This window comes from Helicoverpa armigera, chromosome 1 (assembly GCF_030705265.1).
Source record: "Helicoverpa armigera isolate CAAS_96S chromosome 1, ASM3070526v1, whole genome shotgun sequence".
NCBI classification, from domain to species: domain Eukaryota; kingdom Metazoa; phylum Arthropoda; class Insecta; order Lepidoptera; family Noctuidae; genus Helicoverpa; species Helicoverpa armigera.
The window spans coordinates 17,071,969-17,097,493 of record NC_087120.1 but is presented as its reverse complement, the minus strand read 5'-3'; the positions used below and the strand labels follow the sequence as shown (position 1 = coordinate 17,097,493).

At 39.6% G+C, this 25,525-nt stretch overlaps 2 protein-coding genes across 9 annotated transcripts in view; one reads left to right on the top strand and one right to left on the bottom strand.

Annotated features, from left to right (window-relative positions):
• The window catches only part of LOC110381715 (E3 ubiquitin-protein ligase MYCBP2), a 180,219-nt gene that overhangs the window by 60,656 nt on the left and 94,038 nt on the right, over positions 1 to 25,525 (bottom strand). For all 8 annotated transcript variants that reach the window (XR_010276861.1, XM_049837168.2, XM_049837190.2 and 5 more), the window contains 4 exons: positions 19,807 to 20,035; positions 7,999 to 8,133; positions 6,305 to 6,730; positions 4,690 to 4,848 (listed from right to left, as the gene is read on the bottom strand). Coding sequence is in view for 7 of the 8 variants with exons in the window: in XM_049837168.2 (XP_049693125.2) it covers positions 4,690 to 4,848; positions 6,305 to 6,730; positions 7,999 to 8,133; positions 19,807 to 20,035 (949 nt within the window). In the remaining variant the exon portion in view is untranslated. The remainder of the gene's footprint in view (positions 1 to 4,689; positions 4,849 to 6,304; positions 6,731 to 7,998; positions 8,134 to 19,806; positions 20,036 to 25,525) is intronic.
• Positions 24,153 to 25,525, top strand: part of LOC110372448 (uncharacterized) — a 42,040-nt gene continuing 40,667 nt past the window's right edge. Inside the window, exon 1 of the mRNA XM_021329176.3 lies at positions 24,153 to 24,445. Within this exon, the coding sequence (XP_021184851.3) occupies positions 24,161 to 24,445 (285 nt within the window). The 5' untranslated portion in view covers positions 24,153 to 24,160. The remainder of the gene's footprint in view (positions 24,446 to 25,525) is intronic.

Below are 25,525 nucleotides of genomic sequence, written 5' to 3'. Positions count from 1 at the left end.
TGACCTCTGGAACTGTCTAGGGACGTGGCTCACGGTTCCATGCTGCTCGTTTAAGAGCATCCCACGCGTGCTCTACTGGGTTTAAGTCGGGCGAGCCGGCAGGCCAGTCTAATCGTGTGATATCGTATTCTTCAAGAGCAGCATTGACTCGTTGAGCTCGATGTGCGGGCGCATTATCATCGACCACTACAAATTAGTGCCCATGGTTTACTCGGAATGGTCTGACGATATCATCAATAGCAACTGCTTTGTATATGTCTGCTGTCATGAAGCCCCGATAGGTACGGGCTCAAAGGCGTTCTAGCTCCAATCATAATGCCACCCCAAAAGGTCACCGATTTTCCGCCTTGTTGGACTGTTCCAGCGGCAGTTCTTTGTCTTTCTCGGTCGCCTGGTCTTCTCCAGACACAGACACGTCGGTTATCTGGATGATTGCTGATTGGGCTCGTCATCGAACAGACAGTTTTGCCACATGTTTTCGTCCTCACCTTCTCATTTTGCCGAAGTCTAGCCCACTGCAATCTTCATTGTTGACGTTGCCGGGAATTGCGAACGGTCTGCGTGCTAACTTCAAGCCCAGAGGCGGCCCTGACTTCTGCTTTTATTTTAGTGGCATTGACTGTTGGATCACGGGCTGCCAGCAATCTAATATAGCGCTTTTGGGCAGCTGTCAAAACAGTTGGGCGACCGCTGCGGGGTCGGTCAGCTAAACCTCACACCACGACGGTGGAGCAGATCGTGGAGTATGTCCGGTCCAAGACCAACTGGACCTTGAGGGTGGCGAAGTTGGAGTCGCGCCACAATACGAACTTCAATTCGTTCATGGTGCGAGTTTCAACTCATCACATCGAGACATTCCTCAAGGAAGAGTTTTGGCCGAAGGGTGTCGTCTATCGGAGGTTCCGTGGATGGCTACGCGACACCTCGCAGCGTAACACGACGCCGACACTTCGTGTGCATTAGTTTTAAGTTACTTATATAAAATATGTATTAGTGTATGTTTTAATGTTATAATATTTGTGTATTGTATTTTTCTATGGGTCTTAGATGCCTGATTCAAATAAATAAATAAAATAAATAAATAAAATAAATTCCCCATTCCGTGATACCTCTGCAACGTAGCCACGACACAGGATTGGGATATAGCAAGTCTGCGTGCTATTACTCTCGTGGTGTATCCTTCTTCCCTCAAAGTTACTATTCTAGCTCGTAAATCTCTGATAATCCTCTTGGCATTTATTCAATCACAACTTTCCGCGAAAAATATCTTGAATCGCTTATGATTGACTAAATCAGATTTCTGAATGAGCGTAAGCTAGTACTGAAAGCCTTTTTATATGAAAAAACAACGGGATCATTGTTTATTTTTAAATAGAGAATCTAAAAAGAAGAAAAAATCATAATATAATCTACAGTAACAAAAAAAATTTCAATATTTCGAAGTGATCGCAAACTTTTTTTGATGTGTGTACTGTAGAGATGTAGGATTTAATTAGAAACTCTTTTGTTATAAGGTTTTATTCGTTAGATATATTTGGTACTGCCCGGACAATCATTTTAAATACACTCTTTTGCAAAAAAAACGGGCACCTATGCGAAATCTAGGTTTTAAGGATTTCACGTGTATTTCCAAGGGTTTTAATAACTGTAGTATGTTACTAGCATCAAAAGGGTTAGCCACGCATGCGTGAGGGTGTATTCTAAATTTGAATTTTGTAGATTTGCTAAGAAACTGGTTACACGTTGTTTTGGACTAATTCTTGGTAGAAAGTTCGTTTTCGTTTTGAAAAGTTTTTGACGTGATTTTCAGAAAACTGATAATGCACTTTTTATTAATGATTAATGTACCTTCCTGTTACATCAAAAAATTTTTGAAAAACTACGCGTATTTGATAAAATGTTCACCTGCTCTAAACGGTCTATGCTGATGATTGCCGGCAATGTTACGAGTTTCGGTATTTTTGTGTAAAGCGTTCTATTGTTCAGATATTGTACCCACGCGGTTTAAAATATCCCTTTTTCATAATTAAACACTATTTAGAGGAGTATCAGTACTTTGGGCTGCGACAAAGCCAATTTAAAGTTAGCAATGCCGTTTACAACTCGTCTCCTATCAGACTTTGACATCTAAAAAATACCAAATTTTGTTATAAATGTTAAATTAACAATATGAAAAATGACGAGGAAGGTCAAAGCTATCCAGAAAGTCAAATTATTGCCGCGTTGAAGCTCTCGATAACTCCATAGGTGTCGGTTTACTAAACGATGATTTAGCTGAAAGGGAGTCATGAATTCTTTATTATTGGCCAACGTATGTTTCTTAAAAAAAATATCAGTTTGCGAATTTGTTATGATTTAAGCAGGAAATTGCTGTAGATTCCAGAAAACCTCGGAGCAAACATGTTTATTTAATAAAATGTCCCTGGGATGAAAACCCGTTCTTTGAACGCTCAGACTCATAGATCTTCAGAGGTCTACGGGGTTTCCCAAGAGGCAAGGTTATTTAAAAATCAGTGATTACGAGGCCTTAAGACCTCGTTCTCACAGTCTAAGCGCTATTTTCTGTATTTTGTAGAATTTCAAGACTTTTAAAAATGTCAAAGTCTGATAGGAGACGAGTTGTGATCGGCACTGCTTACTTTAAATTGGTTTTGTCGCAGCCCAGAGTACTGATGCTCCTCTAAATAGTGTGCATTTATGAGAAAGCGATATTTTAAAACACGTGGGTACAATATCTAAACAATAGAACGCTTTACACTAAAATACCGAAACTCTTAACATTGTCATCAATCATCAGTATAGCCCATTTAGAGCAGGTGAAAATTTTATCAAATATGCATAGTTTTTCAAAAATGTTTTGATCTATCAAAAAGGTACATTAATCATTAATTAAAACTGCATTATAATTTTTCTGAAAATCACTTCAAAAACTTTTCAAAACACAGACGAACTTTCTGCCAGCAATTAGTCCAAAACAAGGTTTAACCAATTTCTTAGCAATTGTACAAAATTCAAATTTAGAATACACTCTCACGCATGCTTGGCTAACCCTTTTGATCTAGAAATATACTATAATCATTAAAACCCTTTGAAATACACGTAAAGTCCTTAAAACTAAGATTTCGCATAGGTGCCCGCTTTTTTTGCAAAAGAGTTTATATTGGATTTGTTCTATAGAATAAGTTTTTATATTGAAGTATGTGACTTCACCTCTCGAGCCCAAACAATAAACGTCGTGATATCGAATCAGTTTTTCATTTTGAGTAAGATAATTATCTCCCGGTCCTACAAATTGGTGGAGGCGCCGACACCAAAGCCCCCAAGTATTTTTCAGGTCACGCGAAAAAGTCGCTTGGTGTCACCGTCTGTTACGAAGACGGGAAGAAGAAAAGCCTGGATGAAGTATTCCTGGGATTGAAATAAGTTCTAATGAGATATTGGAACACGCATGAAAGCACTAAGTGAAATTTTAATTAATTTAGTGTGTGAAAGATGTCCCAAGACATAGAGTTTTTTTCTGGCGTCAATGACGTTTCTTTTGAAGATTTCCTTTTCCATTTTCGCATGATTGCTGCGATAAATAAATGGAAGGTGAACGATCTAGCACTGCTACTAGTGTAAAGGAAGAAACGCAGCCGAACAAAGATGTGGAGATGGAACAGCATGATGAGGAGCAGCATGCGGAGCAGCCGGTGGAACTGCTGGCGATTGGATCAGAAGTAGAATATACGTCTGGTGAGACCGGCCCATTTATTAATGTTCTGATTGCTCAACAGGAGTACAGGGCGTTAGTGGACACAGGACCTTCGATTTCTTGTGTATCTGAGGAGTTTGCAACAAAACTCAACATTCAAAGCACCAAACAGAGCACGAACCATTCTGCTACTATAGTTTCTGGTGCTGATTTAACAATTTTAGGAGAAGCATCGGTAAATTTATTAATAGATTCTTGTTTCTTCAGCCATAAGTTTCTAATTATTAAAAATATTAATCAAAATTTAATTTTAGGTAGAGATTTTCTTTCTAAAAATAATTGTTTTATAGATTTTTCAGAAAATTATTTAGTTTTGAAAAGGAGGTTTATTGCGAAATTTATTGATATTGAGACTTTAAGAAAAAATGTGTCTATGACAGACAATCACCATACACGCACATACAATGGTATGGGTCAAAATTGATTATAAAAGGACGACTAATAGACAATCGTGGGACACTGAAAACATGAAAAAAGCTGTTCAAGCCGTGTTTAATGGGACTATTGGGTACTTCAAAGCCGCTCGAATATATCAGGTGCCGAAATTCATACGGTATACGGTTTTGTCCATGCCCTGGGGCAAAACCGTAAAAAGTAGAAGAATTATTTTTGCTATTTTTTTTCAATTTACCCTTTAAATCTAAGTTAAAATATTGTGATTGCGTACCTTATGAGACTGGTTAAAAATAAATGTTGATTTAGTACATCTGTGTTTTAAAATTATTGATCAGCATCCACAAACCCTTAGCTATACGGCTTTGCCCCGGTCTCCCCTAAGTGTCAATCCAATCAGGCCTTAAGAAAAATACAAAATACGCACAAAAATTGATTAGCTTTTCGTTTTTATGTTAGGCTCAGAACCGATTGAGATGATTGGCGATTGGGTGAATCGGCGTTGTAGTGTATTATGTTGGTAAGTAAGCAGTGTATTGTACGGCAGGCGGCGCGCAGTCGGCGTCGGGCAGCGGCACGAGCAGCGCGCGGTCCAGCTGCCGGTGGTGCTGCAGACACCACGCCACCTCCGCCAGCGCCGGCGTGTAGGCGCGCGCCGACGCCGCGCTCAGCCGCACCCACGTGCCGTCCTTGTTCACGATCTGCAACACGCGTCGTACACTACATTTTACCTACTTCCAACACCGCATCTAATAAAACTTACTCAAGGCTTTTTTTAAGTAATCACTGGTTTCGAGACATTAAGATTGAAATAGTATTACTTATCTACTATAGAGCACATCATCAACCTTTTATATAAATATCATATTATTTATTGTATAGAACACGATGCTTGATAATGTTCAAATTAAACTTGTATAGACAGGTGTAGTACATATGTTTTTCTCATAAGGCTAACATTATACAACTGTACGAGTTAAGCTCTACTTAGGGCAGCAGGCCATCAATCTAACATATCATAAAGATTTCCTTCATATTTCAAAAACATGTTTATCCGTTATTACAGTTCGTATTACATAAAGATGCTGGCCACCTGTTACAAATAGCCCGGTCAAAATAGACATAAAAGTAGTGGTCAAATAACAAAAATTCCCACAGAGCCGATTTTTGGTGGAGAGCTAGATTTGATCATTATAAATAAAATACTAAAAGTCCCCATCGATCCCATGTGTGCGTCAAAAGTTATTCGAGGTCAAATGTCAAAATTTTAGGTTTTTTGATTATTTTTCGAAAACGGTAAGTTAACTGCCGCATAGCCTCGATATTATCTTGGGTCATATCGGGTTTGAACTACCTTCAAGTGGCTTGTCTCTAAGGCTAGATTGCCCACTTTTAAATCCTAAATATGAGCGTACTGCAGTCCTAAGGCATGGTTCTGCATCATTAAACACAGAACAATTTTTTTAAAGCGCTGAAGTCGCGACAATGCGCTTTTAAAGTTGTAGAAAAGTATCGCACGCTTATTTTCCTTCGACATTTCCATTTTTATCCAGAAGACTGGAGTTGGAAGGAAGGTACAAATCGGCCAATTTGACTACCCCCACTTTAGAATGGAATAAATGTTTCAAGAACTGGGTTTAATGTGTGCTAAAGTGCATTAAATATCGCAGAGAATTCTTTGAAAAACAATAAATGGTATTAACTTATTAGATTGTCTGTACTTATTTCAAACGATACAACTTAAAGGCAGCCCTCGCATGTACGTGGCTTATATGTTCATATCATGTATAGTGTGACTCTTTGAATCGCTATATCTCAGAAATGGTAAGATTTAGGAGAAAACTGTTAATGTCATTTTTGTAGAAAATTTAAAGATCTACAATTTTGGTCTGATGTTTTTTTTTGATAAAACTTACCGTTTTCGAAAAAAAATCAAAAAACCTAAAATTTTGACATTTGACCTCGAATAACTTTTGACGCACACATGGGATCGATGGGGACTTTTAGTATTTTATTTATAATGATCAAATCTAGCTCTCCACCAAAAATCAGCTCTGTGGGAATTTTTGTTATTTCATATGTCTATTTTGACCGGGCTAAAAGGCCAACAATTACAAAACATGCTTTGAAACAGACAGAGAGAGCAGGTCGAGTTACCTCTTCCAGGAAGTCGATGTTGCTGCCGCAGGGCACGCGGCCGATCTCCTCGGCCTGCAGGCTGGGGCTGGCGCGCACGCGCAGGCCGGCGCTGTGGCGCGCCAGGAAGCGGCGCATGCGCGGCGGCGCGGGCGGGGACGCGCCCGCCTGCACGGCGCGCTCGGCCGCCGCCGCCGCCGCGCTCTCCACCACCTCCAGCGTCACCTCGTGCGAGGCGGGCTGGCCGTCCAGCGTGCAGCGGCAGATGTAGGCGCCGGCCGTGCGCGGCGTCCACGACGCCAGGTACGAGCCGTCCGCGATCTCGCGCACGGGCACGCGCTCCGCCGGGATGCAGCCGCCGTGCACGAACGTGCCGCCCACCGCGCCACCGTCGCTCCACGACTCGCTCGCCAGCCGGAGCTCCTCGAACGAATAGTCTTGATAAGCCTATAACACAAAATCATTGCCTTGTAAACCATGACGTTGATGTATATATCGTTGTAAGAGAATTATTTAAAGAAATACTTACACTTCCTTCTCTTTATATTCTAGAAAATATAATGTTCGCACGCAAAAACTTAAATCAGTTTATTGTTAAAAGTGATATACATTCCATTAATACAAGAAACAAGCACAAACTAGTAGTTCAGAACTAAATCGAATAAATCGTTTTTAGGGATCTGTGTCCGTTTTTACAACAAGCTGCCTAAGTGTGTAACCGATCTCACGGATATAAAATTTAAGAACACTGTAAAATCCACCCTAATTAAAAAAGCTTATTATAAAATTCAAGACTTCGTTGACGATAAATATATTATATGGCGATAACTCATCTCTCTATGTGTGGCTTCCCTGGCAATTAAACGTCTTTTTCTTTTCTCTTTGGATTGTATTGATTCGCTGTTTAGCTTTCAGTTGCATTGTATAATTTTATCAGCTTACTATCGTTATGTTTATTGTTGTGTGAATATTTGTGAAAATTTTACTTTCAAAAGAGTGTCTATGTTTCTTCCGGCCGGCTCTTCTCCATGAGACCAACTTTTTGGAACCGTGCAATTAATTTGACGTTTCATAAGAGCCTGCAAAGGCCTATTTGAAATAAAAACAATTTGATTTGATTTGATTTGACTACCTACTCATCTCAGTTACGAGTAAAAGTACCTGTGAATCCTCGAAGTATGTCAGAGGGCGAAGCCCCCTAGACGATCAATTAAATCGCTTTATCTCTAAAGGCGCGTACGCACGTACGAACACGAACATAGCGAACACAAACACCAGACCCGAACATTTGGTTCGTACGTATGGACGACATATTCGAACACGAACGCAAACATAGTTCGAGTCGAGTTCGCGAACAACAGTCGTGAACTCTATCTTAGTAGCCATGACGGCGCCGTTGGAAGTGGTCGATTGTAAAGTTATTAAAGCGCTTCGAACACCGCCCATACAGAACACACTACAAGGATCGCCGCGAACATGTTTGACGAACAGAGTGTTCGATGTTCGATAGTGGTACGCACGTGCGAACCAAGTTGTTGCATATCATGTAACGCAACAAATTTGTTCGTACGTGCGTACGCGGCTTAACATAAAATCGATGCCTACGGTAAATAAAGCACAATCTGTAAAATTGCGCAATTTAGCAATAAATCGTGTAAGCTGTCCCTAAGAGCAGTAATGTGGGACGATATGCGCAGAATGTAAGAATGAGTTACCTTCATCATGGTAATAGCGTGGAAGCACATAGTTTCCCTGACGGTGGGCTGGTAGGGCACGTCGGGCACGCGCGCGCGCTGGCCGTCGGCGTGCAGCGCGCGGCCCGCGCCCGCGCTCAGCCGCTGCACCACCACCTGCGGACAGCCGACAATCTCTCATCAATATCACCAAGTGGAAATTAAAAACCGCCCAAGACCGTGTCGGGTCACGCTCACTGTAGGGTTCCGTAGTTTACCGAGTACTTGAATTGAAAGAAGATATGATAAGGATCATAAAATATGTATACTTAGTTCAAAAAATAAGAATACTTTTAAATTACAAATTAAGTTCAGAAATATTTATGTTATGGACCATGTGATTAATTCGGGCATTATTTATAATGCCCGAGCATTATGAATAATGTCTAGCTTTATCGGGCCAAGTGATTAATAACTATCTTAACTTCATTATTTCTCACATTGCACGGGCATTATTATATTGCTACATGATAGTTGAGCAATTTGATAATAAAGCTATATTTTATGCGGTGCGAGGGTGGCAGTTGTTCTAATAAACAAATACTGTTACTTGCTACATATTTTATGATTATTGTTTTAAATTATATGTTCTATTTTAATGGGAAATTATAAGTCTAGCCACAAAATTATTAATTGGACAATTGTCATCTAATTTACTAACTCGGCCAAATTTTTCTTGGCTCGTTTTTTTTTATGGTAGAATTTAATTTGGATTCAAAACATTGTATTAAAAACTGAACTTAGTGACGAAAACGAATCGCTGCAAAACCGACTCCACGTAGTCTTGTCTGCCCTACCCCTAGAGTGCAATTCAGAACCGCTTAGGCACAGAGGGGCGAGGCGGCCTGCGAGCTGAGGCGCAGGTAGTTTCAGCGCCTGCCGCCGCGGCTGAGGCTGGCCGGCGGAGCCGGCCAGCAAGCCGAAGCTGCGGTGGTGAGCGTGAAAACTATCTGCGACGATAAGCTCGCATGGGACCGCCGGAGCCCCGCAGCGCCGGAGCCGTGACAGAAGCCATGCTTGCTGCATGTTGCATGCTTACTTCTATGCTCTGTCAATTGATATGGGGTGTGTTATATTTAGTACATTTTAAGTTAAATGTCAATAACAATAAAAAAATGAAATTAAATATGTTTGTATTACTTTGCCCAAAAGGTCATGGGCAATATGTATAGTGCCCGGTCAATTTGATTGTTTGAATAATTATTATCAAATTGCACTCTCATATTGGGCATTATTCATAATGACCGGGCATTATGTATACTGCCCAATTTATCACTTGGTCCATAACATTTACATTAATTTTAAAAAGTTAAAATAAACTTATTAGGTATATAACGGGTGATTTTTTAAGAGGTATAGGATTTGATTTTCAAAAAGAACACAAAAAATTTGAAAAAGTTGATGAAATTTTTATTGGAATCGATAGAACGATCAATATAATTTAATGTTTAAAGATGATTTCATGCAAATGCTGGCCGCGCTCCGATTTAGATGGCCCATTCGCAAGGCCTAGTTTCGGCACACTCTCTCCAACATATCAGCCGGTTTGTTACGAATAAATGATTCAATATTGGCTTCCAGTGCGTCAATCGTTGCTGGTTTATCCCTGTAGACATGAGCCTTAACATAGCTCCACAAGAAATAGTCCAAAGGCGTTAGATCACACGATCTAGGCGGCCAATTGACGGGCCCAAAACGTGAGATAAACTGTTCACCGAAGGCGGCTCTCAATTGGGCCATTGTTTCGCGTGCCATGTGGCATGTGGCACCGTCTTGTTGAAACCACATGTCAGGCATTTCCAATTCTTCCATTTTGGGCAAAAAAAAATCATAAATTGGAAGAAGTGCGCGATGCACTCTCTTAACCGAGCATGCATTTTGATAGTAAAATTCAATAATTACAAGCATTGTTCGTTCGTAAGTCGATTCATGGTTAAATTATAGACCAAACTGAACAAGTTTGACAATGACACAAGACACGATTCATGCGTGATGAGTCAAAAACAGCGTTGCCAAAAAGATACCAGCAAAAAAATCACCCGTTATATATACTAGCTTTTGCCCGCGACTTCGTACGCGTGGAATAGTGGCATCCGGCAGATTTTTGGTTTGAACAATAGATGGCGCTGTATGTCCGGAATAAATTGTATTTTTTATTTTTATTTTTTGTAATAAAACTATCCTATGTCCTTCTCCTGGCTCTAAGCTACCTCCCTACCAATTTTCAGCCAAATCTGTTCTGCCGTTCTTGAGGGTCGAGGATCTAACGGGTATATATAAATATATATTTGGGAAAAAGGCTCGGAGGATGATATGTATACATATAAAGTCATGGACACATAATTAAAGACACTGTTGGAATCTTAAATTGCTGCCGCATTTCATCTGCATTTCTTTTTTCTGATTGCTACTGGAACTTTATTTTCTATTTTAAAATATTTAAGAGGGCATTGTGAAATATTAAAACTAAAGACTATCTTCAGTGATCCTTCGCGACAAGTTTTTTTTCGCTTTATCCGAATCTCGAGCGGTATGAACCATAACGTGGCCTGGCCATATAATTAAAGACACTATTTGCTCAGAGGAAGAAATGCAAATTATTAATATTATTGATGATATTTTTCTATAACAACATTCCCTACACTGTAACTAAGCATACTAATGAATACTAATATTTGGTTTATTTCCTTTTACCTCAATGACAGCACGACATCCCTAAGCGTGCAAGCGGTCAGTTTTGTTTTAAGTCGCTACGGGAATTTTCTTCCATGCTTCATAAAAATCTGTGTAAAATTGATCAATGTTTCATGTATGACTTATCGCCATTGTGTTTTCTGGCCGATCACCAGTTTTTTTTTCTATTAAATTTGCGATGGGCCAAACCACAACCATCATAAGTTGTTCGATCAAAGAGTAAATAAAGGTAAATTACGCTTAGCATATAACAAGATGCTATTTCTAAAATATTATAGTACTTGAATTCGCCTATTTTTAATAATATCTTTCTAAAAGATCACCACACCAAGTAGTGAAGAGAAGCCCCATACTATTACTTTTTCGCCTCCTATGTTTGAGAACTTTCTTAGTGTATTTTGGTTCTATCTCATGTTTTGGAGGCGACTAATTTCGATACATTATTTTAGGATTATTCGTATCCCTTTGTTTAATGAGAAAAAAAAATACATTTTTGAACACTTGTTAACTGCACCTTTCACATTTGATAGAAATACCCAACTACAGTATGGACACGCGGTGCTTTTCCAAAAGTAACATTTTCCGATACCCATGCCTTACAGCTTTTCCCGACCCGGTTGTAGTCTAAAAGTTCTGCAGACACAATTGTCGTCCTTTTAGCATCAGATGACTTCCAAAAAAACCAGTACCGAATCATGTAAATGGTTCACTATTTGCCTATAGCACCGCCTTAAAGTCTCTTTGCGGACAAGTTTTCCTTGGGGTCGGTTTCGAGTTGTTCTCAAACCCTGCCTTTTTTAGTGCCATTGATAAGAAATCTTTAATAATAAATTTATTACCATGTCCTTACTATAGATCAAGTGGTATGAATAAATCCGTAAGTCAAAATATAATATTAATAAGCCTAAAACATTTTACTTACCAGAATTTTTGTTCTAGTCTTATTGATAGGACTAAAATGAAATTTTTTAATGAAATAAACCTAAATTATTACCTAATTCGAGTTTTCATAAGTATTTTACTCACTTCTAAAAAAAAGTATGGCAACTATTTGTATCTTTCGTTTTTTTTTCTTAACTGGGCTTTAACTGTCTTTAATTAGCTGACCAGCCAAGTATCAGCTACAAAAGTTAGTGTTCATTTCCCATAGAGCTTTATATCTAAAGTATAAAAGAAAGAAAATATTTTTTGTCCTTAATTTAAAGAACACAATTGTAATGTTTGTTTTAATAATTATTACACTACAGTTTATACCGTGCTTAAGCTCATGTCAGTACCATAACTATTTATTTCACTTCGAGTCGGGGGGTGTCTTTAATTATGTGTCCATGACTGTATATATACACCATTGGCTGACACCATTGGCTGTGTTTCGGATGGCACGTTAAACTGTAGGTCCCGGCTGTCATTCAACATCCTTGGCAGTCGTTACGGGTAGTCAGAAGGCAGTAAGTCTGACACCAGTCTAACCAAGGGGTATCCCGGGGGTTGCCCGGGTAACTGGGTTGAGGAGGTCAGATAGGCAGTCGCTTCTTGTAAAGCACTGGTACTCAGCTGAATCTGGTTAGACTTGAAGGCCAACCCCAACATAGTTTGGGAAAAGGCTCGGAGGAGGAGATCCGAACGCCGTGTCTTACTCAACCCTCTGATCTACCAACCAGACGAGGCAGAACTCAATTAGGGACTTAACCCAACCACGAATATTAATAGTAACGGACAATTACTACTCACACTCTGTGCCCAATTCGACCTCACCATCACAAACGCTCTGTTTAGGCTTCGCGACAAATTCAAAACCACCTGGATGCACCCGCGTTCTAAACACTGGCACCTCCTCGATTACGCGATAACGCGACGAAGGGACATCTCCCAGGTGCATATCACACGCGTTATGCGCGGCGCGCACTGCTGGACAGACCACAGGCTTTTGGTAACTAAGTTGAGACTCCGCCTTCGTGAACCACGAAGACCCTGCAGGGCTAAACCGATATCTCTCAACTTAGATCGACTGGATTGTAAAGATCTTCAAGAAAAATACCAGAAAGGCCTAACAGATGCGCTAGATGTGTTTGATGCCCAGCAAGGTGACTTAATATCAAAATGGAAACAGATCTCATCCACCGTACTGACTGTGGCTACGGAAACCATAGGATTCAAAAAACGAAACAACGAGGACTGGTTTGACCAGAATGATAGGGCCCTAACTGAAGCATTCAAACAGCATCGTGTACTCATAAAGTGTGATGAAGGAAATCATAAATCCAGTCAAGAAGTCCGAAGTAGTGGTGATTCCTTAAGGAAATTAACGAGGAAGATGAAAGATAGATGGTGGCTTGAAAAGGCAAAAAAGATACAGTGGCTTGCAGATACCCACCAACTAGGCGCTTTCTATGAAGAAATGCGTAAGTTGATTGGCGTTTCCATAAAAAACTGCACTCCGTTAAGATCCCTAGATGGTTCCCAAAAGCTCACTGCTAAGCAGGATATACTTGATCGTTGGGCAGAGCACTTTAACCACCTGCTCAATGTAGATCGATCAGCAGATCTTGAGCATATAAGGCGTATCCATCCTCTGCCGCCGAATGAGTCGCTTGCTGAACCACTAACTTTTGCTGAAGTTGTTTAAGCCATCAAAGAGCAGAAAAATAAAAAAGCAGTTGGCGTTCATAACATCGCCAGAGAACTGCTGAAATACGGAGGGGAGCAACTTCTTACTTAAATCTGGCAAATTTTTGATCGCATTTGGAACGAGGAAACAATACCACCTGAATTTAAAATATCCCGTATACAGACACTGTATAAAAACAAAGGAGACCGTTCCGACTGCAACTCCTACCGGGGTATATCGCTCCTCTCTGTCCCTGGGAAGATATTTGCCAGAGTTCTTCTCAACCGGCTTTTACCAGTCTCCGAAGCCATATTGCCAGAAACTCAGTTTGGGTTTCGACCTAACAGGGGCACCGGCGAAGCCATCTTTTCCATCAGGCAACTCCAGGAAAAAGGCCGAGAACAAGGCAACCTTTGTGTATGTGCTTCGTGGACTTAGAAAAAGCTTTTGACTGCGTGCCGAGGGAAGCCCTCTGGACTTTACTGGCAAAATTAGGTTGTCCTGAGAAGTTTGTGAGAATGATTCGCCTTCTGCACGACGAGATGACCTGCTGTGTTAACTATAATGGTGACCAGTCAGAGTTCTTTCCTGTCACCTGTGGGGTCAAACAAGGTTGTGTGCTTGCGCCAACACTGTTTGCTCTCTACTTTTCTGTCGTTGTGAGTGAAGCACTCAAACAAACTTCTGCATGAATCAAAATACGTTTCAGGACTGATGGGGGACTTTTCAACCTGGCCAGATTAAAAGCATATACTAAAGTATCTCATGCTCTTATAACGGAGATCATGTACGCTGATGATCTGTGTTTTGTTACCAACTCTGCACAAGAGCTCCAAAACCTGATGACTAACCTTCAGAAAGTCTGTTGTCGTTTCGGTCTAAAACTCAGTGTTAAGAAAACTGAGGTAATGGCAATCAACTCTCAAGGAGCTACAGAACCTATCCAGATAAACATTGGCGATACTGAGCTGAAGCAAGTGAATACCTTCAAATATCTGGGCAGCACAATTACATCCAAGTGTGACCTTGATACCGAAATAAACCATCGCATTGGCGCTGCATCAGCTGCTTTCGGTAAATTACGAGCCAAGGTCTTACACACACATGATTTGAAGCTTTCGACAAAAATCTCCGTTTACAAGGCCATAGTCCTCCCGAATCTTTTATACTCGGCTGAAACATGGGTCCTCTATCGGAAACACATACGGGCGCTGGACCGATTTCATCTAAAGTGCATAAGAGACATTCTGAAAATCAAATGGTCGGATCGGATTAGAAATACCGAAGTGCTATGCTACGACGCGCGAATGTCTGCGGCATAGAAGCGTACCTGATGCGGCGACAGCTCAGATGATGCGGTCATGTTTTACGCATGGATGGTGGTAGGGTGGCCAAACGCATCTTCTTTTCTGAACTCCAGAACGGCAGACGGAAACAAGGTGGCCAGTTCTTACGCTTCAAGGATGTTCAGAAAAGACACATGAAAAGGTGCAACATTGATCCTCAGAACTGGGAGACAAAAGCCATTTGCCGCCCTGAATGGAGAGGCCTACTTAAAAATGCGATCAAGGCTTCGAAGAGCAAAGGAAATCCGCACTGGATGCGAAGCGTGATGCTCTTAAGGCTAAAACACCAGTAGCCATTCATTATAACTACGTGGACGGTATCCTAAGGTGCAGCCAATGCTCGCGCACGTTTACACATAAAATAGAGTACTGCAGCCATCAAAGGGTGCATAGAAGAGCATCCTAGCTCTTCTCTCAATGATAACTGAAAGCAGTCACCATAGCCGAAATCGGCAGGGAAGTAACTAACTAACAAGGTGTGTGAAAACTTGCCAATTAACATCATTAAGAAGTAACTATTTTTAACTGAGTGATCTTGAATGCGTATCACAAACAAACTCAAAACGACTCTTGAGATAAGAAGGGGACTTAGGGTGAAAAAGAATACTAATAGCAAGGTGAATATGCGAGCGTTCCGGCGACGTCGTAGGAAGCCACTTGAGCTTAACACGAAATTCTGACACATGATCATTTTTGCGTAAACCTAATATAAATATTATACAAACATTCTGAAGACGCTCCAGTTCATTTAGCTGGTCCTCTCTGAGATTATGATAGCTGGCATCCGCATAGAAAGAAAATGGGGTCTTTTCTCTATGTAATAATGCTCGGACCTATGCGCGAAATCGTCTTCATTTGGATTCTGTGAAGTCGGAGCTGCAAGTTAAAGTAAATTTTTCTCACATAATAAAAAAATAAAAATAAAAACATAAAAATAATTTATTGTCTCAAATAGTTTTTTACAAATATGAATGAACCCTGAACCCCACACTACTACATACCTATGCAAAGATTTTTACATTTTTGTCTTTAAGTATAAGTAATGTGTTGTAGTCAGCCTTATGTTCGACAATCATTGATGCTCCTTCTTACGCACATAAAAAGTCCTGGCGAGTTTTTTTTAATAATTTCAGTAAAATAAGATGATAACATTGACTGATTCACAATTGACAATTGCAAAATACAACAATGGCCCATAAGAAATAATATTCTTGTTGACAAGATAACATTGAACTTTATCAACGAATGATTACAGAGTTATTTCCTCTAACTCAAGTCTATTCTGTAACATAGCTTTAAAAGATAATTTGTGCTTACGATACGTTGAAAGAAACAATTTCAAAAGGACAATTGCGTTTTGGTCTACCTCTCCTCATTAGATATATCAATAGAAAGCTTATTTCATGTAGGTAGAGTATTTTTTTGTATGGCGGCTACTGTCATTTGTTAGTATTAATGGAGTTATAACGTGTTTAATGCAATAATAACTACGTCTAAAATCTGCTCTAAGTTATAAAGTATTGACAATCAGTGGGTGTTATACTGGGTGTCCTATAAGTCCTATGAAATTTAAATTTCGAATAAAATTCAAATGGCACGCGGGAGTGGCGCTTGAGGTGCGGGGGTAGCACCAACGGTCTTTCGGAATTCATTCGCCATGGAAAGTTTTACCGGAGCAGACCGTGGTTTTTGTGTGCGTGAGTTTTATCACAACAATGATTCGGCCACCATTGCGCGGCGTATCTTTTGATTCCTGTATTAAATGAATTTTGTATGGATGGTAATTTCTTATCTTTCTTTAAAATGCGCTGTAACGTCGATCTGGGTGTATTTAATGCATTGGAACGCTTACGAATGGTATGAGTAGGATTTTCACGAATTGACTCTTGCACTATGTCGATGTTTTCCTCTGATGATATATGGCTCATAACTAGAGGTAGTATATTATTCCTTAGCATAGTATAAAGTATAAACTATCGACAATTCGCTTTTGTTGGGCTATATCTTCTAAAATACTAAGAATTGGTAAGTGATAAGTTAAGAAAGAACGTAGGGCTTATAAAGTCCTTATGATTGATATGTGGTTCATAACTAGAGGTGGAATATTATTCTTTAACACAATACAAAGAATCGCCAATACGCCTTAGTTTCGTTATGTCTTCTAAAATGCTAACAATTGGTAAACAATAAGTTTAGATGGAATATAGCTCTTAATGAATGGAAATTAAAAACAAAAATCGGAATACGCACAAATCAGAATTATTATTTTTAGATCTGCTTCAATATTTTATTCTGCATTTTCTCAAACTAGGTCGTTCTTGTGCCGGTGTAGCTACTTCGACCTTTGCATTTCCTGTGTAACATCTTATTTCCTTTCGGTCTACTTTGACTTTATTCCGTAGCGTCTTAAATTAAATGTAGCGACTGATGTTCGAGTGCTGACACTTTGCTATACATGTAGAAGTTGGTAAATGTTATACATGAGTAGTCGGAAACTACCTTAATTATATGACAAATAGCAGAATAGTAAACTTGTTCCAAGTCAGATCACTATGATGTATGTGCCTCCCTTGGTTAGAGATTAGTTGCTACGTGATAGTCGACAAACTCAAACCCACCACAGCACTTGGCAGAAAACTGATATTTTATTCTACCTTTGACTACCTTAAGGGTAGGGTAGTCAGAAACCAGCAAGTCTGACACCAGTCTTACCAAGGGGTATTTATTAAGTTGCACGAGTAACTGGGTTGTGGAGGTCAAAAAGGCAGTCGATCCTTGTAAAGGCTCGGGAGATGATGCTTAAAATACATTTCACCACTAAAGCTAATAAGATTGTAATACAATTAAAGACTACTTAATAACGAAAAATACAATTTTTAACTACTCAGTTGATATTTTTCTTGACTTTTTCGTTCTCTTTTTCAGACTCAAGCGGGTCTTTTTGTGCAGCGTAGGTGACACTGTTTTCTTGCAACCAACCATGTGTAAAGTAATTCTTAGATACTTAACTTTAACCGAGTTTTAAAACCAACAGATGGTTGAGACGGTGTCAATCTAAGTATGTGATTAAAAAAACTAATTAGCTGTAATTCACAAGCTTCGGCTTAAACTGTATAGCTATTGAGTCATTAGTATTACTGAACTCAGCCTAAGTACTACAAGAATAACAGAAAAAATAAACCAATTTTGGTAATTGAGGTTTGAAGTAATCATTTAGAAAAGTCATACTAATTACGTATTCATTAGGGTAATTGGACCTTTGATAAGTGGATTGTAGGATGACAGCTCGCCGGAATGCAGACTGCAATCACGGCTGTGTCACGGCATCACGGCACTACTTCAACACTGGCTGACCAGCACCCGGAGCACTCACAACTAGACTAACACCCTTTCCATTTTATACTATTCGATTTTAATGAATATTCCTCATACTGTTTGCAAGGGTCCCGAGAAGCTTGTATAATTGAAAAACAGAGCACATTTCTACTATTTTACCAGGCAAATTATTATTAAAAAAAAATAAAACCGACTTCCAAAAACTTGTAAAAAGTTTTTCAGTGATACTAACTGGAAAGTGCTCATCACTACGAATAATATAAGCCCAAACACGAGGTAGTTAACATATTCGGTTATCGAGTTCCCTCGACCTCCTCTGGTCTCCATCATCAGGTCAGCTCCAAACCTTCACTGTTGCAAAGATCTCGTCAATACGAATAATATAAGCCGAAACACGAGGAAGTTTTCATATTCAGTTGTCGAGTTCCCTCGACATTCTCTGGTCTCCATCATCAGGTCAGCTCAAAATCTTCACTGTTGAATAGTGCTATCAGGCAAACACCTGAGTGTCAAGTTTTTACCCTATGTATTCCTACAACTTTCGAAAGTTGCCCTCGATTTCTCAGGATTCCCATTATCAGATCCTCACCCGATGACAATGGGACCACCTCGGAAGTATACGCTATCAAACAAAAAAAGAATAATCATAATTGCTTAATAAATGGCTGAGTAATCGCGTAACAAACATACAAAAAAAAAAGAAAAAAAAACGGTCGAATTGAGAACCTCCGCTTTTCGGGAAGTCGGTAAAAAAATTGCCACATGCGAATTGAGAACCTCGTCGAATTTTTAAAATGTTGGTTTCAAAATGTCTGCCACAACCGAAAAACGTTAGCCTGGAAGAAAGAATTCAAGGAGGAAGGAAAGAGGAGTAGAGGTGCCATAAGGCAGGTAGGTCAGGTGCCTTCTTATAGATAAATGATTGAATCAGGTGTTACTTTCCGGAAATTCATGACCGATGACGAAAAATATTTTTATACTTCTTAAAAACTTGGGCAGATTCCAAATAAGGCGTATAAGGACGTGGCCAGTAATCTTCCTCGTCCCCCGTGTACCCGTATTTTGACGACATTACTCTCTTAGGAGATTTTCGACTATGACATTTATTTCCAAGTACTTATTACCCAACGACTCTATGATGATGATAATTCTTTGAGTAATTAATGAATAAAAAAAAGTGTGCGAATGTGTTGCTTAGATTGAAATAAACTCTTTTACAAAAAAAGCGGGCACCTGTGCGAAATCTTAGTTTTAAGGACTTTACGTGTATTTCAAAGGGTTTTGATGATTGTAGTATGTTTCTACCGTCAAAAGAGTTAGCCGAGCATGCGTGAGTGTGTATTCTAAATTTGAATTTTGTACAATTGCTAAGAAATTGGTTAAACCTTGTTTTGGACTAATTGCTGACAGAAAGTTCGTCGATGTTTCGAAAAGTTTTTGAAGTGATTTTCAGGAAAATGATAATGCAGTTTTAATTAATGATTAATGTACTTTTTTGTTAGATCAAAACATTTTTGAAAAACTATGCGTATTTGTTAAAATTTTCACCTGCTCTAAATGGGCTATACTGATGGTTGATGGCAATGTTAAGAGTTTCGGTATTTTAGTGTAAAGCGTTCTATTGTTTAGATATTGTACCCACGTGTTTTAAAATATCGGTTTTTCATAATTAAACTCTATTTAGAAGAGTATCAGTACCTTTGGCTGCGACAAAACCAATTTAAAGTAAGCAGTGCCGATCACAACTCGTCTCCTATCGAGTCCGACAGTAAGTTGAAGCTTAATAAATGTGTGTTAGAGCGTTACCTCAACTTTAAGAGCCGGCGAGCAGACGACCTCGCCATACTGATCGCGCACGATGACGGGCAGCGTGATCCTGGAGAGCGGGCGCACAGGCTGCGTCGGCCCCTTCAGCTCGCAGTTGGCGGGCTCGACGCGCGACGTGGGCGCCAGCCAGCGCGCCAGCCGCCCGCCCGCCGTGCTCTCCGCGCCCGCCACGAAGTCGCTCAGGAACTGACGCTCTGTAGAAACGCACCTGCCCACAAACCATTACTTTCACACAACGCTGCACTGCTGCACATACCTGCTATTCTATGTACTACAGTGTACCATGCTACATAATTAAATACCTAATTTCAGAAGAAAAAATATTGATGAGTTCCTAAATTGATTGGCTAACAACTGGGAAACAACAAGGGTAACTGGGTTGAGGTCGTCAAACAGGAACTCACTCTAAGTAAAACACTGGTAGTCATAGTGAACTGCATCTAGTTAGATTGGATATCAAGCTTAATATAAAGGGTGTTTTTTTTGCTGGTATCTTTTTGGCAACACTGTTTTAACAGATCACGCGTGAATCGTGTCTTGTGTCATTGTCAAACTTGTTCAGTTTGGTCTATAATTTAACCATGAATCGACTTGCGAACGAACAACGCTTGCATATTATTGAATTTTACTATCAAAATGCATGCTCGGTTAAGAGAGTGCATCGCGCACTTCTTCCGATTTATGTTTTTTTTTTTTGCCCAAAATGGAAGAACTGGACGTGCCTGACATGTGGTTTCAACAAGACGGTGCCACATGCCACACGGCACGCGAAACAATGGCCCAATTGAGAGTCGCCTTCGTTGATCTCACGTTTCGGGCCCGTCAATTGGCCGCCTAGATCGTGTGATCTAACGCCTTTGGACTATTTATTGTGGAGCCATGTTAAGGCCCATGTCTACAGGGATAAACCAGCAACGATTGACGCACTGGGAGCCAATATTGAAGCATTTATTCGTAATATACCGGCTGATATGTTGGAGAGAGTGTGCCGAAATTGGGCCTTGCGAATGGGACATCTAAACCGGCTCCGCGGCCAGTATTTGCATGAAATCATCTTTAAACATAAAATTATATTGATCGTTCTATCGATTCCAATAAAGATTTCATAAAATTTTATGTGTTTTTTTTTTTTTAAATCAAATCCTATAAAGAATCACCGTTAGTTGACAGCTCTAGGGCCCGTTTCTGCTAAATTAATAATGTCAAAATTGAATCAGTCATTCTGCTACTAATATAAGACCAATCATATTCCAACGACATTCGATTGGTTTTGTTTGCTCTACATTGAGTAGTGATTGGATCTCAGTCGAATGTGAATAGTACCTATATCGCTTAAGTAAAATTAGAAGAATCGGGCTCTGTTTGTTGTAACATTGGACCAAACAAGTTCGCTGAAGCAGGAGTACAAAGCCTTTTATTTCAAGTTACGTTCAAATAATTTTGATACCTAAATAACATGTAGAGTTTTTGTAAAGACAAGTATGGCAGCATGAGTTGCAGGGAGTATTTAATTAAATACTCATTCTTTTTAATTGGTCATCCTTTCAATCTGGTTGTGTGATCGGTATTATTGTCCACCTCCCTGGCGAGGTTATCAATGTGGTTTTGAAGCCTTTCCTCTTATTTTATTACGTAGAAATTAATCAATTATAAACCCTGATGGTTGGCATGATGAAAAGTTAAAATATGTATTTCCACAATTCTCGTAATCCATAGCGCATTTGTTGCTGCCAGGAGGTAATTCTGGAATCTTTTTAGGATTTTAAGGTTGGAGTTGCTGGCTGTTCCCCAGTGTGTGCGTCCAATCATCACAAGGATAAGAAACTAAAATATTTAAAGAACCAGAATAACTATTTACTCAAAAATATACCATAGTGAAGCCATCAAATGGTTAACCAGTATAAGCCCTAACTAGTGGTGGAAAAGGGAATACAGGTAGGAGCTAATTACAACTTTTGGCCATCCAACCTTTGTCGCGAACAATGCTTGTGTTGCAATGTAATGTCTTGGAGTCGTTGGGGAAAGGTTCCTTCTGAGCCGATCAAGGAAACCCGTGGTGGAGAAGCAAACAGTCATTTTATTGAGGTACCTAGATATATGTATATCTGATTTACTGAAAAACTATAACCGCAGGAGCAACTGCAATAGCATGATATGTTTTAAGCAATTCTATAATCGTTACATTATGCAGAGCGAAATCCTAACTAATATTATAAATGTGAAAGTAACTCTGTCTGTCTGTCTGTCTGTCTTTTCTTCACGCCTAAACTACTGAACCGATTTGTGTGAAATTTGGTACAGACATAGTTTGGAACTTGAGAAAGGACATAGGATAGTTTTTATTTAAAAAAAAATAAAAATAAAAATAAAAAAATATTCCGGACATATAGCGCCATCTATTGGTACAAACCAAAAATTTATTCCGGACATATAGCGCCATCTATTGGTACAAACCAAAAATATGCCGGAAGTCACTATTCCATGCGAACGAAGTCGCGGGCAAAAGCTAGTTATACATAAAATGTAAATTCTTTATTCTCACGCCTCAAAATGTGTACTCTGAATTCTGGTGAATACCTCTTAATGCACACCAAAGCAAGAAAAAAACGATGTAGATACTCTTTATTCGAGTAGAAGCAGAAGCGCAGTTTACTTAGCACGTAGGTAAATCAAAGAGGTCAGTGCAGTTTAGGAGATGTTCATTTGTATAGAGGAGAACATTCATCAAGCAATTACGCAGTGGGCACAGAGCGGCCGAGCGAGTGCCGCGAGCGCGTCTGCACCGGCACTGTCCGCTGCCTCTGAGTATCTCCACGCGTAGGGATGCACACAACTATATTCATCGATAATAATGTCTCATGGCTATTATTTCCCATCGCGTTACTTTTCCAGATCTGATACGTATTTTTTGTGAGTCACCATCATTGTTGTTAGTTTATAGTCCTTCTCCCTTCGCCAAATCTGTATATAGTCAGAAAGTCTGATGGCATGACTTGAACAGAAAAAGAAACGATTTTTGTGCAATAGTAGTAATAATAGATTTAAGTTTATATACTTACTAACAATTTTGTATAATCTAAATATATAAAACTCAAAGGTGACTGACTGACTGACTGACTGACATAGTGATCTATCAACGCACAGCTGAACCCACTGGACGGATCGGGCTGAAATTTGGCATGCAGGTAGATGTTATGACGTAGGCATCCGCTAAGAAAGGATTTTGATCAATTCTACGCCTAAGGGGTTAAAATAGGGGATGAAAGTTTGTATGAAACTTTGTCAATTTTAAACCGATCGGACTGAGACTTTGCATGCATAAAGCTACTATGGCGTAGGCAACCCTTAAGTAAGGATTTTGATAAATTCCATCCCTAGGGAGATAAAATAGGGGATGAAAGTTTGTATACATCTTCTTAGATTTTATGAAGAAGTCCTGATGACGAATCAGAATTTTATGGTGACGTTCGCTTAAATACGATTTTGATTAATTCAACCCCCATTCAACCCCCGGGTGATAAAATAAGGGATGATGAAGGATGTAAAATGTATTAGTTTGAACCTATCAGTACGTAATGGAACGAACAAAATAATGTTTAGTTCTAAATGTTGAGAAGTTCTGCCTACCGCTATTAGATGGCGCTGTGCATTTTCGTCTCATTTCTGAATCGCGGTGTTAAGATTCTCCGCCAATTAATTACCTTCGAACTGAACTGTAGGTAATCTGTTTGTTTGGTTGCTGCGGATTGCCTTCCTCACTGACATATTAAACATAAATATTTCTAGCAACACAACCTTGATCAATGAATCTATGCGACTGCTAAGTGCTAATCCTAATTATACTGTCACGTGAAAGAATGCACCTACGGGATAAGTAGTATTTTCACTATTCTATATTGCCCACGCAGACGAAGTTGCGGGCAACAGCTAGTATATTATGTATGTTAGTCTTTAAGGTATATATCTAGGGGCCAATGCACCCTGAAAATAAAGGTTCTGATTGATTGAAAGGACTTGATTGATTGAATAGTAGGTAGAGCCACTATCGATCAGACAGGAAATACGGATTCTAGAGGAAGATGACGTTAGTTTTTGTACGAGCAATATAAAAGGCTCTGTGCTAAGATGACAACGATGATCTTACATGGAATGATTTTGCTATAATGTGCCTACAAAGAGAATGAAAGTAGCAAAAATTCTACAGCAAGTAATTAATACGATAGGAATAATGAAATCTCATTTTTCATAATTATCAAAACCATCACGTTTTAGCATTGAACGCTGTAATGGTGATAAGTAAATAATGTTTTGGAGTGTTAATAAGACAAATGAAATGGCATCATCGATATGTATTATAAGCGGCGCGTCCGTGCACGACATCACTAGCACGTGGCGGGCTCGGCGCTCGCCAGTCTGTGCACGACGGCCGGCGCGCGCGGTCCCTCGCGCCCCAGGCGGCTCCATGTCGCCTCTCCCGGCGCTGCTCGCGCTCGCAGCGCTCTGTGCCGCCGTCGCTAGTCAACACCAGCCAGCTCTGTGTCAACTGGACTATTGCAAGTGCACCCCGGACACTCATCCCTCATGGAAAACCGTCAACTGCACTCTTCGCCGGGATCAGGTATGTATTATTATTCCTACTATACTTATGTATTACTATATGAATGTGTCGTACAAACAAAAGTGAACGTGCTACGCCAGATGTGCAGTCAAAGCTACACGCTCTGACTTATTCAGACTTTAACTTACTTCGAGAAATATATCTGTAGAGTCAAAACGATTTGGACTTAAGTATTGTTAATGAAACAGATTTCATACACAAACACAAAGAGTCATAAGAAGGAAACGATAAACAACGGAAGGAGCTGTATTCTGATTCCTGGCACGTCGGAACATGTCCATAACGACAAAACAACCTTATGTTACAGTACTAATTTAATGTAAGTAGTGAAACAATTCAAAAATAGCCCAACAAGCTAAGCTAATACTGACATGTCTCAATTGGAAATTGTTTTGTTTTGAATCACCGAAAATGAGCCATCTGTGTGTTGTGGATACTCGTAGCTGCATTGACAATAACATCATAAGTACGTCCCTTGTTTCCTATTGCAATTATATAAAATCGAAGATCATTCCAAACTTTCCATCTAGGTCGCCTGAACTGGAATATCTTTTGAAATACCTTCCTATTCCTATGACAGCGGTATGATAGTCTAACTGCCTGGCTAGCTGTTGCTCTACATCATGATAAATAAACAAACACTCGGATCGTTGGTAGCTGCAAAAAATTGTTTGGGACAAAAAATACAATAAGAAGGTCCTACCTGGTCCCCGAAAACCGACGCTTGGCTAACAACAGTACTTCGATGATATTCAGATAGTCAATACAAGTTTAAGAATGTTTTTATTTGTGCGTCATGTTGTACTTAATTGTGTATATAGAGCTGTAATGATATCATTACTCATACACACAACGACTGCTAAATTGACGGACAATCGTCGTCTTTGTTAATAACATCGAAGTCATTAGGTGCTCGGCTCCAGATTATCTTAACGGCTTAGTCAATACTTATTTAAGGACATGTTTCTAATGTGAATTTGTTTCATTGTGTGGAATATTTAGATTGATTCGTATTTATAATAACAGCCAATGACAATGTGGAGCAAAGGAATAAATGACAATGTGATCACGTGGTTCGAG